Source organism: Trametes versicolor (assembly GCF_000271585.1).
Source record: "Trametes versicolor FP-101664 SS1 unplaced genomic scaffold TRAVEscaffold_10, whole genome shotgun sequence".
Lineage (NCBI taxonomy): Eukaryota > Fungi > Basidiomycota > Agaricomycetes > Polyporales > Polyporaceae > Trametes > Trametes versicolor.
In genome coordinates, this window is record NW_007360330.1 from 960,488 (window position 1) to 975,828 (window position 15,341).

General features: G+C 55.3%; 6 protein-coding genes across 6 annotated transcripts; 3 read left to right on the forward strand and 3 right to left on the reverse strand.

The window, feature by feature from the left end:
* Positions 1–109: 109 nt before the first annotated feature.
* Positions 110–502, forward strand: TRAVEDRAFT_51033 (uncharacterized protein; the record flags this gene model as incomplete). Its single annotated transcript, XM_008043775.1, has 2 exons — positions 110–348; positions 415–502. The coding sequence occupies 2 exons, from the start codon at positions 110–112 to the stop codon at positions 500–502; spliced, it is 327 nt and encodes a 108-aa protein (XP_008041966.1).
* A 1,796-nt stretch (positions 503–2,298) lies between these two features.
* TRAVEDRAFT_51034 (uncharacterized protein) lies at positions 2,299–3,537 on the reverse strand (the record flags this gene model as incomplete). Its single annotated transcript, XM_008043776.1, has 6 exons — positions 2,299–2,376; positions 2,439–2,573; positions 2,624–2,887; positions 2,941–3,117; positions 3,170–3,389; positions 3,440–3,537. The coding sequence occupies 6 exons, from the start codon at positions 3,535–3,537 to the stop codon at positions 2,299–2,301; spliced, it is 972 nt and encodes a 323-aa protein (XP_008041967.1).
* Positions 3,538–5,785: 2,248 nt separating this feature from the next.
* Positions 5,786–6,627, forward strand: TRAVEDRAFT_131739 (uncharacterized protein; the record flags this gene model as incomplete). The annotated part of the gene is made up of 4 exons (XM_008044049.1): positions 5,786–5,955; positions 6,005–6,061; positions 6,112–6,382; positions 6,490–6,627. The coding sequence occupies 4 exons, from the start codon at positions 5,786–5,788 to the stop codon at positions 6,625–6,627; spliced, it is 636 nt and encodes a 211-aa protein (XP_008042240.1).
* Positions 6,628–8,213: 1,586 nt separating this feature from the next.
* On the forward strand, positions 8,214–9,267 carry TRAVEDRAFT_51036 (uncharacterized protein; the record flags this gene model as incomplete). The annotated part of the gene is made up of 2 exons (XM_008043777.1): positions 8,214–9,080; positions 9,127–9,267. The coding sequence occupies 2 exons, from the start codon at positions 8,214–8,216 to the stop codon at positions 9,265–9,267; spliced, it is 1,008 nt and encodes a 335-aa protein (XP_008041968.1).
* Positions 9,268–9,911: 644 nt separating this feature from the next.
* Positions 9,912–12,540, reverse strand: TRAVEDRAFT_131093 (uncharacterized protein; the record flags this gene model as incomplete). The annotated part of the gene is made up of 5 exons (XM_008044050.1): positions 9,912–10,687; positions 10,742–11,282; positions 11,338–11,391; positions 11,451–11,689; positions 11,793–12,540. The coding sequence occupies 5 exons, from the start codon at positions 12,538–12,540 to the stop codon at positions 9,912–9,914; spliced, it is 2,358 nt and encodes a 785-aa protein (XP_008042241.1).
* A 2,159-nt stretch (positions 12,541–14,699) lies between these two features.
* TRAVEDRAFT_51038 (uncharacterized protein) lies at positions 14,700–15,286 on the reverse strand (the record flags this gene model as incomplete). Its single annotated transcript, XM_008043778.1, has 2 exons — positions 14,700–14,981; positions 15,059–15,286. 2 exons carry the CDS (start codon positions 15,284–15,286, stop codon positions 14,700–14,702), a joined length of 510 nt encoding a protein of 169 aa, XP_008041969.1.
* Positions 15,287–15,341: the final 55 nt, after the last annotated feature.

Below are 15,341 nucleotides of genomic sequence, written 5' to 3' on the forward strand. Positions count from 1 at the left end.
TTGCCTCCTCATCCGTGGAGCCCGTGCAGACCGAGGTCCTCACGATCTTCCCCCGGTCGAAAACTCGCTCTCCAAACGTTTCCCTTTGTTCGAAACCATCCTCGGAACTATGTATCCCATCCACGAGTGCCGCGTCCGCGTCGACGGCGGCGGCCGGCACACCCAAATCGACTTTCTCGTCGCCTTCCAGGAGAGGCCCGACCTGCCCCCGAACGCAGCCATATCTCGTCTTGTGCCCCACGCATCGGTCTGCGCCGAGATCGTCGTCATGCGCTCCGGCGCGCGTTACCTCGTTCTCGACATGGGCGGGCATGGGCCTTCCGAGGCGGCCAAACGAGCTGTTCGCAAGTGAGTACCCCAGTCCATGTGTTCAACGCCGTCCCGACGACGTCCCGCTAACTTGATGCGCCGCAGGTTCATCCTTCAATATGTCGCTCATCATGCACAATATCGCGGGAAACGAAGGGTCCCTCCGCTACCCACCGCCATCGGCTTCGATTGACCACGTCGCCTCCTGCCGTCTTCTTCGTATCTTGGTTTAGAGTCTAGCAACTGTATCTCTGTACCGCCCGCCGGGCCTCAATTTAATGCCGCCTCGTCCTTGCCTCCTCGTCTCCTCCTCTTCAACGAGTTCCTGCGATGCTCCTCGCCGGACACCCCCGGCGCATCTTCGCCCCGTCAGCCAGCCGTCCCCGCCCCGTCAGTTCGTTCTGGGTGAGTGCATGTTACTTGACTAGAAGTAACGTCCTTCATCTCAAGTAGGCACGCCCTCACGACCTTTCTCTTTTGAGTACGCTAACCTCTTTTGCAGGAACTCTCTCATTGGGTGGGTCTCCACCGTTTTCAATCGGTGGACCGTTCTGCTCTGCCATCTGGTCGACACTTCGGGATAGACCGTTACGTGCCTTTCTCGTTTGCTGTCAGCGTCTTCTGTCTTCCATCGTCTCACCCTAACGGCTTCAGACTGCCACCGCTCTGCTATACTGTGCTCGAGATTGATGAGCAACTCACTTTCGGGCGTACACCCCCGATCTAACATGGATAAGCACGCAATGTATCTCGATAAGAGCGAGTAGGTGAAGATGGGCTACTGGGCTGCCGGGCGGGATGACGGAGCGATGCAGAGGGTCCTGGAGAGGTTGTGCAGGGTTCTCAAACGAGGCAGTCAGAGTCAAACACAACCCAGGTGAGCTAAGATCCCAGTATGCTATGCTCTGTACCTCGCGTTCTCGTGTCTGACCACTTAAGACATTGAAGTAGTGCGGATCTGCAGAAGCTCCACAACGACAGCCTCCGCTCCGTAGCAGTCTTGCACCGCCACTCCTACACGTACCCCGAATACACACGCTCGGCTCCGCGCACGTCTCCGCGTCGTCGCAGCTGTCCACGACCAAGACGGTCCCGCGCGGCAGGTCCCCGCCCGTGAACGCACTTCGACTCCGTGCGGAAGGCTTGGTGGACTTGGCTCCAACGGGGGCTAATACATCATATCAACATTCCCCCCCGTGTTCGGTGGCGCACCGTCGCCCTTGAGCCATGCCCAGGCAGCCTCAAGCTCGGCCTGCTCAACAAACTCAACATCGGACCCGTACCTACGACCTGGCGCGCTTTTTCAGTGCTGTGTGCGACGAGGACCGCGATATCGTGTTGCTCGTGGACGAGCACACCGTAGAGAAGGCGGAAGCGAGAGTTCTGTGGGTGGAGGAGCACCGGGTGCGCAGCGATGCTCCTATTGTTAGCGGACATCGACACCGCACTGTCGCCCGTTACAGTACATCCGCTGGCCGAGGCCGCGCCAGACGTACAAATGGAGATGGTGTCGAAGAACTCGTACGCGCGCGTACAGCGGGCTCTCAGCCGGAAGTGAGTGGGCGAGCAGCGCTGGCAGCGATGCACTGAGCAGGATTTCCCAGCGATTCTCCGTGAACTGCGCAAGGGGCGATGGCCCACTGACCATTGCAAGAAGGTGAGCCGCTCTCGGTCCTGGGAGCGTTCGTGATGATGGTGCTGAAGCAGGTACGTGGCATAGTATGGCATGTATACGTACCCAGTACTATCCGCTCATTCCGACCTCAGGCTCGCTCGACCTTGAACTCCCGCTTCTTCAATAGTGAGTGGTATGATAGCGTCAGCGTCATGGTCTGATATCGCACATCAAGACCTTCGCCGGCGGTATCCTGTTGCAAGACGAGCGCTTCCTGCAGGCAGTCAGCAGCCTGTCCGCATACCAAGCTCATTCAATCTACCCGCGAGCGTATATACACACGCATACACTCCAGAACGTAACACAACGAGTGTCTACAGCTCTGATTCGCCCTCTGCCTTGTGCATCAGCATCATTAAAGCCCGAACGCATGCTTTGACCATGATTTGTTCCTGCCATTTTCCAAGTCAATATATCATTCCTGCTGATGATATGCTGAGTAGATTGTTCATACCTCCTCCAAATCTTCCAAGCGAGATTGGATACCGGCAGCAGCATCCAGACCCTCCAAAAACTGCACCGCGTTCACAGTGTCGCCGTTCGACTTGCGCATCAAGACCGGACCCCCCTCGCTCTTGATGAGTAAAAGCTATCTCTTTATGAGAGCCGGTTGCTACAAATCACTAGAATGACACTCACCTCTATATCTCCGAGGGCATCATCCTGCTCCCAGCCCTCGACTAGGGCGCTCTTGTACAATGCTCGCAGCTCCACCAAAGCACAAGTGCGCTCTGCTGACGTCGCCCCATTCAGGGATGCCGTCACCCTGGAAGCCTTACGCTGCATGCGAGTCCGCTTCAAGCGAACACTTCGCAGACGCTCTATCAGAGGGGTGATTGCGAGCTTGTGGAGGCGGTTGCGCTCTTGAGTCTTGAGGGGCGCCAAGACTTCCTCCAATCGGTCCTGCATCGGATGCGATGTTGGAGTGTGCCAGGGTGCGTATATGTTCCACGTACCTCGTCCAATGCTATGTCCAAAATCTCGTCCACACTTTGCTGAAAGCTCTTTCGCAGGCGCCGCGCTTGTTGCTTGACCGTGGACATAAGACTTTCGATGAAGGCGATACGTTCCGCGCAGGCGGAGTGAATGTCGGGTGGCAGCTGCGTTCCCCTATGCTCATAGTACTCGCGTGCCTGTTTGTTATAAGTTTTGATAATTGACTAGCTGCTGAGCGAGGCGGCTTACCTCCTGGAACTCTTCGGAGAGGTAGCGATTCGACTTCCTAGCACGCCGGACGTCATGGCCTAATGTCGCCAATTCCCCTTCCTCCCTGATTGTCCTTGTTTCACGTCGAATCTCAACTAGAGCGCGCCTACGTATGTCGGATCCATTCTTCTTGACAATAGCCAGCACAGTCTTACGCCAGGATCTCTCGTCTTCACCGCTGTCCAAGCTCGCGAAGTAGCTGTCCTGTATTATCAGTGCGCGATCCCTTGGTCTGCAATTGATGCTTACGATAATAGCTCCCAATTTCCCTCATCACAGATCCTGTGAACCTCCTCGTTTAACTTCTGGATGTGTTCTTGAGTCGGTTCGTTAGTGGCGCCTGCCATGATTAACAGAGGTTGTATCTGCGTATGTCTGCGTGAAACAGGAGGATATATACTGTCATCCGCGGCCCAAGGCCTTTGCGGTAGGTATGCCTACAAACGCTTTACAAAATGAGGGATGTTAATGTGCATACACTCTTGATTGCTGATAGTCCTGTTTCCTTTTAGTCTTTGACCACTTCGCGAGGAAGTTATAACTTCAATCTAGTTTGGAAGTTTTGAATGCGGATGCGGATACAAACCATATCGTCATCCTCTCTTTGGACAGTCGCTGATCAGGGTCTTGGTTAACGCCGTTTTCCCGCCAAGATGTTTGCCCTTCACAGAAAGCTGATTATAATAGATGAATCAACGATGCAGAGCGCTGACGTGAACACGGATGTCACCACCTTCGGATTGATATGGGAAGGCGAGAAGCTTCGCGCGCAAATACTCAAGATCCCGAACCGCGACATCACTACCAGAACACTCCCGCGCCGATGACATGCACCCTCCGTGCTAACTTAATATATCCGCCTTAACCAGGCACATCTACTGACAACACCACCGCCGAGGCCAAAACGCGCCACCAGAGAAAGAGGTCGCATGCGCGACGACGCGACGAGAGCGGATGTGTCGCTACTTGCGAAATGCATACCACCACGAGCAAACAGGGCCGCGGCGACTAGAGACGAGGCCAAGCCACCAAAGAGACGGAGGCCACCAAAGAGACGGAGTCGCCAAAGGTAACGTGTCCCCAAATAGGACGTTCTATGAGACAAAGCGCCGCAAGAGAAGGATGCGTTACGAGAGATCAGCTCACTGCGTCAGTGAAACCAGGAGTGCAGCAGACTGCTAACCTTCGATGTTGGATGTCAGGAATTGATGCCGCTGTACGAATGTCATGAGGATGCGTGGTGTAGTCGTTTGATAGTGAGAACGAATTCATTGGATGTCTTCAGAGCTACTACGCGATGACGTGTGCGAGATTTCATGACTCTGATGGCTGTGACCTGGGTAAGGGGACTTCGCGGAAGCTTTGCAAAGCGCAATTTAGGCATGGGGCATAGATCGTAATGCTGTACCTTCCGGGCAATGCCTGAGTCGATCTCGACGCGTTGAGGGTATCCCCACAAGGGCAACGCAGAGGAGACATGCGGGTGGAAAGGAAAAGGTTTTCGTAGTACGCCGCAAATCAGGCTATGGTCACCTTATGGTGGACAGGTGTGCGCCGCCGAGAGGTTGATGAGCCCGTGATTATGGTGCTCTCTGAAGGACTCACCGGATCCTGGTCGACTGCTTACGTACCCTGAGCTGGAGGAAGTCTTAGCGCAGGGTTTTGGTTCCTATGAACGCTGCTTAAGCTGTAGCCGCTATGGTGGGAGAGGTAATCATCGAATGGAATGAGTCTCCCCATGGCTTATAGCAAAGGGGCTGGCGATACTCGCGTCGGAGGCAACGCTCGTTGTAAGTGTCGAGTCGCCAAGCAGGTTCGCAAGGATGAACGTAGAGAGTGGGTCGCTGGTGAACGCTGAACCAGTGAACGAGCCTTCAAAAGCTTGAAGCGTAATGATATGGCGATAATATATAGGATCGCCCACGGGCGCTTGACATCGGAGATAGCCGGAGACTCAAATTACATGTAGTGACCAGTGTCAAGTTGAGGCCAGTGGCGCGTCTGCCGCATACTACTACTACTACACTAGTACTGCCTACTAGCTGGTACTACCTCCTCCGCTTTATTCTGGAAAGCTGCTCTTCACGCTCGATTATTGGCATTCGATGCAGAATCACGAGACTTCTACTGACTACCTGCCTCTCCGCACCATCGGAATATTCAAAGACTCAATTAACTGCTTACAGTTCAGCCCCGCGGGACAGTGGCTTGCGGCCGGTGGCGACGACGGTAGTCTCACTATACTTAATCGGGAAGATGAGTTCATGGAGGAAGCCACCATCCACTCGCATGTCCCCATTACGGCTCTCTGTTGGCATCCGACGGAGGCGTCCACTCTCTTTGTCGGATATGGCAACGGCACTATATTGATGTACCGTCTCAAGAAGGTCGCCTCTCTCTAGTCGTCGAAACTATGGTCCACAATGCTTATGATACCTGTCTCTCGCAGGACGTTCTCATGGGAGTACGACTTGATACGGACCTGGCAGGCCCGGTTGAAGCCCTCGAATATGATCTCGCAGGCGACACACTAGCCGCTGCTATCGGTAATGATGTCGCGCTACTCATCCGGATGTCTGATGGTGAGCATTTTATATGGCGGTATGTGGCGATTTGCAGCTCACCAAATTCTCAGTTACCTTCGGTGTTCGAGGCCTGCCTGCTCCGGTCCACGACGAGATTGATCGCGAGCTCTCGCCGTGCTCTCTACATTTCATCGAAAACGGGCGGGCACTCATTGGATCGTACGTCTACGCCGGGATGATGTGAGCACTTCTCCGATTTTTCCGAGGCGCACTTCCGACCAGGTCGCAGCTGCTGGGACGTCGAAACATGCACCATCAAGTGGCGCATACCCGCGGAAACGCGTATGTGAGTCAATATTCATTTGTCAAACGATGGTGCGGCTAATCTCGGGTTAGTGGACGATCAGCGTTGTCGCCCGACCACAGGTCCATAGTGGTTTGCAATCTAGTTGATGGCTTCGACCGCTACAGGATTGATCACCAGAGAAGAGTGCAGCAATATAGCGTCCGACTCGGCGAGAATATCCCTCTACCAGTCTGCTTCATTCACGACGGCGACGCGCTTCTATTTGGCAGCGCATGTGGAGACGTTAGCATTGTCGACGAGGACGACGCGTCCCTTATTCAAGTTTTACATCATCCAGGTTTGTTGGTCTTAGGTAACCCCGTCAACACTACCACTAATATTTGCTCAGGCGAGGAGATTGTGCAAGCGGTCGTAAGATTCCCCGCTACATTCCATATCACGTCTTACTTATAATCTGCGTTGCACAGGCTTATATCGTGGTCGATGGTAATGTGTCGTACATCGCGACGGGAACCTCAGAACGTGGCAAAGAGACGAAGATCAGGATATGGGCCAAGAATCCAGGTGCGCACATGATCTCTCTAGACGATCAAGTGCACTTATGATGGCCAACATAGCTTTCAGTCGGATCGAGTCTCCGTCTTCCGGGGCAACCTCTGAAGATGTACAAACTGCGACAACAGTAGCCTCCAGCCAGATGGAATTCTCGCCGCTCAGGGCAACCTCTGAAGATCTCCGAGATCCAGAAGACGATTTTGAATGTGCCGACCCCGAGTCTAGTGTGTCTGCGGTGGCTCCCGGCAATCCTAATGCGATATATGGTACTCTTGTCGATCGCACAGTGCACTCTACGGCAAGGTCTAGATCAACATGTGCTCCAAGATATGCCTTTGTCGTGGGCTCCCTCATTATAATGTTCCTTGCATATGACGCCGGTGAGTACGTCTCATACAAACCATCACTGTTGAGGTCTCAATATCAATCTCAGCGCATCTGTCGTATCCACTGGTGCGCGGATTAGGTGATAGGGTATGTCGTAATGTCTTATTTGAAATATTCAGCTTATGATTATGATACAGGACCCAGCTGGCGAGGTTGGCATTCCGGCACGACCTCGATCCATCGTTGTCGAGGTCATCTTGTTCGTCGTTCGCGCGCTGGTCTGGATGTTTCCCGGCCTAGAGCAGTTTGTCATGGACGTGATTTACTCGGTATACTCTGCAGTAGGACAATAGTTTCCCATTCAACGATCAATGGAATGTACATACAGCCTCAGGTCCCGGCTGATCGAAATTGAAACAGTTGGAGTTGTCCACCCCTTTGGTTGCTCGTTCATGGGCCGGCTCTTCCCGGCCGGGCCGGTGGCGCATGGGGGACATATTGGCGTTTGGCCTCCTTGACCCGGCGCATTTGCTTTGGAAGTCTCTTCTACTCCTGCTCAGTCAAATGTGTCTTTCGCTACGCCCACTTATTTATATGGCGCATCATGGACTGGATTGAAGGAAGAGCTGTCTTGTTCACCCCCAACTCCTCCCACCCCGAAGACTTATCGAGACCATCCCTACAAGGTATTTCGCTCCTCATGGCTCGCCGCAATCGTGCCATTAGCGTGAACTTGGCAAGTCCGTCCGATGATGACTTCCGGAGGCAATGGAAGGTGCGCCTGGTTGTCCGTGCTGGTGGTAGTGGCTACTTAACTTCCATATCGTCCGGGCAGAAACGTCATCTCAATCGGAGGCGGTTCTCAATCAGGCTTCGAAGCGAGGTGGCTCAGTCGAAGGGCACGCATACGAGCACAGGGTCACCCGCAAGGTAAGGCACCTCCTTGTCACACTCGTTCATGCTCTGACTTCCAACGCATGGTATTAGAGATATGGGCAGCCCTGCGGACGGCGCCGATGCACACAAGACAGGCAACGATACTTCCGAGCCCATCGATGAAACGGGAGACGCTTCCATCGTTCGGAGTGAGAGAGTCGCGGCCTTCCAAACACCAGCTCGCCGGGATCCTGGAGTAATTTCATTAACGGTACGTCCATCTGAGTGATGTATCTTATTCATATGACCTCATCTTTTCCTTCATCCTGGCACCTGCAACGACGTGGACTGCATCATCGAGTGTATACAGCACCCCCTTCGATCCCCCTCGCCCACAGAGATACTTGCCCGCTCGCCCTCGCCAGCTGTAGGGATGCTGGTCAAGGCTTCGTGGCCTGGTCTTCCCTGGTCTTCCGACTCGTTCCCGCCGAGTAATGAAGGCCGCCGCGCGTCACATTGGATCATGGATGAAGAGCATCACGACTGCGACGGGCATGGCGTGTCCGCCGAGTCGCAGCTTGATTCACCTCCCCTCCCTGCGGACGCGGCGATTTCTCCCGAACCTGTGCAGGAAGCCGCTCCATTGTCATCCGTCCCGACATCTTCTTCCGCTTTGCAACACTCGGGTCTTCCCCCAGAATCGCATCCCCCTATACCTGGTCGCAGCTCATTCTCGCATGCGGCAGAATCTACTGCATGGTTCAACCGTCCTGAAGACGCGCCCTTGCTCCGTTCATCGCAAGAGACGATTGGGCCGATCGATGCCCTACCCCAGCCCCTACCCCTACCCCAGCCCCTACCCCTACTCCAGCCCCTACCCCTACCCCAGCCCCAGCCCCTATCCATACCCATACCCATACCCTCCATTCCCCTCCGCCCGAATACTCCAAGCTCCACTTTGCTTCCGAGCGGTTCTACCTTGCCCTTTACTCCTACGCATCCGTCACCCTCTCTCACCCCCTTCACGAATCGGACCCATCGGACGCGGACATCCCCACGGCCCCTCCGCTTCGTCATCGAGACGGTCCCGCCCTCCGTGGAAGTCTCGAACGTCAGGCGTGATCACAACCTCGCGTCCACGGACGAGGCGATGTCATCAAACGAGACGCAGACATTGGGTGCCACATTACCCTTGTCTATGCACACGGGGACAGTTCCTGCTTCTCCCACCATCGCTGGTATAGGACAGGCTAGCACCGGCGCGCAGCTTGAGAGCCACAGTCGCTCCCCACGGCGTCCCGTCGGCTGTGCCGACAATGAGGGAGAAACCGCTGATTCGATGTCAGCTCAACCTCCCGCATGCGCCTCCACCCGCACCACGACTGACGATACCAATCTTGCGCGCTGCTCGTCATCCGGCACATATTACAGCACTGAGCGAGCTTTTGGGGGTCCATCCGGCGAGCCCGCTTCGCAGGATCTTGTAACTTCGTCGGTACCCGCATTGATCGCGTCCTCGCCACCACCAGAAAATTCGTCTACTTCGGGTGTTTCCCCGCCACGGTCACCGACTGCTTTGATTCCTATCAGGGACCAGCGGCCTTTTCGTGCAGGAACACAAGACGGTTACACGCGTTGGCAGCACACATGGGCACCGTATGCGATAACACACCCTCTCGATGTGGTGGGAGCGTTGGGAGACCTGTTTCTCCATACTCACACCGTGACCGGGAACGTCCAAAGCTGGCTTTGGCGAGATGGGTGGCAGGCTGCTACGGAGGGTGACACGCATCCTCTACTACACGACCGCGTCCTTTGGTTTCGTGAAAAGGCGGAGCCGAGCTGGGTCACTAGGCATACGTTCAGTACTTACAGGAGCCGCAAACGCAAAGACGAGAAGCAAGCACCGGACGCATCCTGAGGTCAGTAATGCGTCTTCTGCCTACAGTGCGTATCGCTAACGCGTTTTGCGAGATTAGTCGGCATGACGGAATGCAAGACGCATGGCATCGCTCGCGGTCTCTGACGTACTCTACCGGTATCGTACTACACGTCATCTCTGTACTCCTCATTAGTATCACCCGTATCAATATCTCCTGTGTCCACGAAGCGGAGCATCTGGTGCTCAATGTCAGCGTGGGATATAGGGGCGCCGTATGAGACTCACCCTATCCAGTGGTAGGATATGTCTACATGCGCTCGCGATGTCGGCGACTTCGACCTTTGTGTGGGCGACGTGACAGACGACGTCGCAAGGTCGGATAAGACATCTGTCTTCTTCAGCATCATAGACTAATCTACCACCAGCGACTGGAAATTGGCGGAAGAGGTCGTGGACAGCGTCTTCCGGCGTGAGCTCGCGATATCTGCGGACCAGGAGGAAGAGCTCCGTACGTGTGCCGTCGGATGTCGGTCTGGAATGGGAGAATATGTTGACTATGCAGCCGACGCAGGGCGATGCGAAGGTCGGTAGAGTGAAGAGGATGTTGCTGTCTCGAGAGGAGGAATGGGCGACGTGGTAGAATATTCCACGAATGAAGGTCTTTAGGTAGAGCTGAGCCGAGTGAGGGAGCCGCAGACTGCCCGAGGGTGGAGGATTGTGCGCACTGTTGACGTAAGGCGTAGAGACTGATTCGGCGTTGAGTTTCATGAGTAGCGCGATATATGTCGCATCGTCCAGGCGGCTGAGACGCAGGGTTGGGTCCGGCGGCGGCAACACAGCAGCGCTCGATTGCACGCCACCGCGTAGTATGGCGTCCAGTCTGAGGCCACGTTTGTCTTCACCTGACTTCCGGTCTAGCGCCTGGAGGAACTCTTGAAGAAAGGGGCGGAGCTGACTGTCCTGGAGAAGGGGACGAAGGTTGGAAGCTCTGCAGCTCGTTTTCATGAATGTAGCCTCAAGCTCCCCTGCGAGATCAATGGTGAGTGAGGTTGTCGCCGGGAGGGGGAAATGCTCAGTACCGAATGTGAGATTGGTGTTGATGCTCTGGAGCATGTAGTTATACCTTTCGAAAGCAAACGACCTCCATGAATGCACCGGCGCAAACAAGCGCATGAAGTCGGGGAGATGCAGCGCATAGTGATGATTCGGCTTGATCGTCGCCTCCTTGTAGAGCCGTTTCATGACCACCAAGTAATGTCGCATGTACTCCTCATATAAGCGTATGTGCTCTGGCGTTATCTCCAAGAGGCTTGCGATGACAACTGCGGAGACGAGGTCCATGAAGTTGCGAAGCATCTCCAATTTCCTACCTCCCTGCGGGCTCCAAAGTGCTGTTAGGGCCACGGGCAGTACCACCGTACAAGTTGTGTGCCACTGCGCTGCGCTCAGTTTTCCTTGCTGCGTCGTACCAAATCCGTTGGGAGCAGGGCTGACCCAGCTTGGGAGTTCCATGTTACTCCTGACCGAACGGAAGGCTTCGAGCGCCTGCTGGCCGAGAGCATGTGTGGATCGGTTCCCTGCGTCGAGTGGCCCGTTGGCCTGGACGTCTGGAACGTCGGTCTAAAATATATACATCGTTGTCAACAATTTTCTTATGTAGTATATACCATCTTACCGTTGTAGAGTGCCCGGGAGGTACAGACGCGGGCATTCCACTTGATGAGGGCATCTATGCGTAACCGTTGTAAGATAAAGGGCGTACTACATAAGGGCGAAATATATACTCACGGCACCTCGAGATTTCCAGAGTACATCGATAAGGTCCGCTTGCGAGGGTTTGTCTGGGAACCCTAGACCGAGCTGCTCACAGAGTCCGCTGAGAACGGCCTTCTTATAATTTTTGAGCGTAGACGGCTTCTTCGCATTGCCCAAACTTGCTTTGGCTTTCTCGATTAATACTTGTAGCAGCTCGTTCTTTCCTGGTGCCGTGTCGCCTTGTTGCGCACCAGGCACGGACGGTGCGCGATCTTGTGATGGCAGATGCGCGGGAGCAGGTTGGCGCTGCGGAAGACCTTGCCTTTTCCTCTGATAACCGTACGACGTCAACACATACACTCGTTGTCGCAAGACATTTCCGACATACCCATTTGTCTAGCTCTTTTGCCAGCTGTTTGATCGCACCAGCACGTCTCAGCTCACGCTGATCGCACAAATGCCATAGCACCGCCTTCTTGCACTTCATGAGTTCTGCCAAAGTTCCGTGGTGAAGCGCGTGGAGGCCCTTCTGCCAGTCAGCAGAAGATGGAAACTGGGGTGGTTTCTTCGTTGGATGAGCAGTAGCGTCGCCGTCATCCAGGTCCACGCTGATGCCCCAGATGTCGCGACAATGTGTCTGGAGAAGACCGAGATATAGGTTGTGCATCGAATCGACCACGGTGAAATGGATAGGATCCCAGTAAGGAAGGCGGAGCAGCTCCGACCATCGAATTCCATGACACTCGAAGAGGTCCTCTTGCTCCAGGGCCGTAGGCGCGTTACGCCATGCTTCAGCGCGAGCCCTGTGCTCGTGAATCTCCCGCGGAGGCCATGTCAACGGGTCGAAGTTCTCGATCTCGTCGAGCCGCAGATAGCAGAAACTGCAGAAGAAGGTGGAGGAGTGAGATCCCAGTCCGATGGTCTGGCGTGCCGCAAGAATGTCGCAAACGAGAGGGATGAGCGCGGCTCGGAAAAGGCGTCCGAAGCGGTATTTCCAAGTGCGAGAGAACCGAACGCCGGATGTCCAGAATTGCAGAAGATCATCGACGAGAAGGCGGAGGAAGTGGTTGATCTGGGTCAGCGAAGGCTTCGTGGGGCCAGGTATCACGCCAACGAGATACATGTTCTCGGGTAGATATCGCAGATGCGGGGGGAGGTTAAGGCAGACCATGTAGATCGCAGTACTTGTGACCTTTTGCTTCGCCGTCTTTGACTGGAAGGGGTTGAATCCGTCCATGGCTAAACTGAAGACCAGTCTCGTCTCGTCCTGCGGCGCGTCGATGAAGAGTTTGCGACCGTCAGGACCCAGGAAGGAGCGGATGGCGGCTCCATCCCAGAAGTCTGCGGCTACGGTTGGTGGGTTTTTGGAAAGGATCTTCTGGAGGTCGGGGATCTGGAGCAAGTCCTCTATACCCTCCCTGTGCACCAGACGAGCGAGCCAATGAGCCATGGGTTGATGGAGATAGTCCCTTTTGGAAGAGGTGTGAAAACCCCCTCGAATCTGTCGTGTTCGGAATAGCTCGCAGCCGCATGGGGTGCTCCCGGGAGCAGTGTCGACGCAAGTCTTCGGTGAGGTGTTTGGGGAATAGATGGCGAAGCAATCGGGGCAACAGACATAGGTGTCCAAGACGGGTTCCAGCTTGTAGCGGCGCATGACGGTACGAGGATCGCGAGCGATGTCGGCAAGGAGGAGATTATCTTGAGTAGTGAGGGTGTCTGCATTTCGAGCATACTTCAGGGTGATGGCGACGATGGCTCGAAGCCCAGCGATGAGAACTTCCGTGGCGCGGCGTGATAGACCTTCCAGCAGATACATGACCAGGGCGACGATAGAAACAGAGTGGATTACGACCTCCCTCAACGACCACATGCTGATGCTGGACATGAACAAGTCATCTAAAAGAAACGCAAATGGAAGTTAATTGACTATACAGTGAGGCCAAGTAGTGACAATCATACCTGTGTTGATCTCATGGGCTTGGTGCTGTACTGGAGGTATGGAACTCCGCTGCCTATACCACTCATCCTCCTTCAACGTCTCAAGGCTTGCGAGATCGCAAGTGACGTCATTGAGCATCTTCTGTCGTAGCTGTTGAACTTCCTCGTTTGGCACAGGTGGGGGCGTGGTCAAAAGGCCGAGCGCATGAACGAGCTGGTCCTCGAAGTTGAGGACTCTGGTGTTGTGATCGTCATGGGGATCGAGCGCATGAACGCCAGAGTTGGCAGAGATAATGGGCTCGCGAAAGGTCCGCCGGACGTACTCCCCTTCAATCCGTGGATCGCGAATAAAAACGAGGGATTGACCGATCAGAGGAAGGGAAAGACGGATGTCTCTGAGGGACCGGTGCACATCGCGGAGATTGCGCAAGTCGTAAGCCAAGAGCTGCTGATCCCCGTCGTCCGCTGAAAACCCCATGGTTCGCTGCGGAGGCTCCTCAGGATTCTGGTACCGGCCGCTGTGTGGAGGGTGCTGCGGATGGCTTCTGGGGGACGAGTTGTCATGATTTGACGGAGTAGACTTGGGAATCGCTGTTGAGCTCCTCGAGAGAGGGTCTAGTGTAAGCTCAGTGACTGCACGCTCCATTTCGGCCATCGTCTGCTGTGTCCGCAAAGTCTGCCCGACCAATTCTTCATATTCATGATCTTGCTTCCGGCGTCGGCGCGTCGAGTCGCTGACCTTGGTTCGACCACGACCACGACCGCGACCACGACCTTGACCTTGACCTTGACCTTGACCTTGACCTTGACCTTGACCATGGCTTGATTGACCCGGGCGTTCTTGCTCAGATGGAGAGGACATGGGTTGCAATTGAGGGAAGAGGGAACACGACAAGGGAGAGCGGGAAGAGACCTAATACTTCGGGACCAAACAAGTACGTTGAGATGCTCCACCGTCTACGGAGTCGCAGGAGAGCAGAGCAAAGCGGGGCCTCAAGATAGGGGGATTTGGCATGCACAAGTGCAGGACGGTGACGGGCTTCCTAGAGGATGAGGCAGATCAGTAGATGGGAGAGATCACCGGACGGAGCCGCCTATGCGGAGACTCGGTCCGCTAGATGCTACGGCTCATATTCACATGCAAGAGGTTGGCACGCCGGGTCCCGCGGATGGCCGGAACAAACATACATGCATTGATTACGAGTGCTAGGACGGTTGTGGAGTGTGCATATGCTCGAGCGCTCACCACTGACTGACCAGCGCGGTCGCCAACGGACCCTCTGGATGACGTCCTGTCAAATGCGGTGTCAGTGAGCAAGACGGAACACGGTAACTGCACCATCGCTAATCGATGTGCGGAAATATGAGCGTTATTGTCATTTTCGAGCGAGGGGAAGACGGGCGGGAGGCGGACGCGTTGGCGGGCGAAGACGGGCGGGAAGAGGAAGCGGAGGCGGGAGCAGACGGGCCAGACCCGGACCCGGACCCGGACGCAGACGCAGACGTCGATGTCCCGTAGACATAGACCCCGACATCTGGTGTGCTCTGGGGGTTGGTCTTGCTGGAGGACCGTTCACCGCGTCGTGCCATGCGACTGATAAGGGACGGCTGCGACGGGGATGCGCCCTGCAACGAGCGATCAGCACCAAATGAGAGACGTGCGAGACCGGGCTGAAGTGCGAGAATGGGTCGTATGGACTCACATTGCGGGCCTTCGCGAACCTTCGACCTTCGAGGTCGCTTAGGCGGGAATGAAGCTTGTAGAGCGCGTTCTGCTTCTGCGCGACTTCCGCGCGCAGACGCTCCGCCTTCGCGGCCTCCTGTACGACGTGCTTGGCCCGGCGGGCTGCGACACGCTCTTGATTGCGTATGAGGGACGTATGAGTGGTGATGTCCGTCTTGAGCTGCTTGCACTTGCGCTGAGCCCTCATGCGAGCCCTGATCAGCTTCCCCATGCGTGCACACGGCCGTGCATGGCCCACTCGA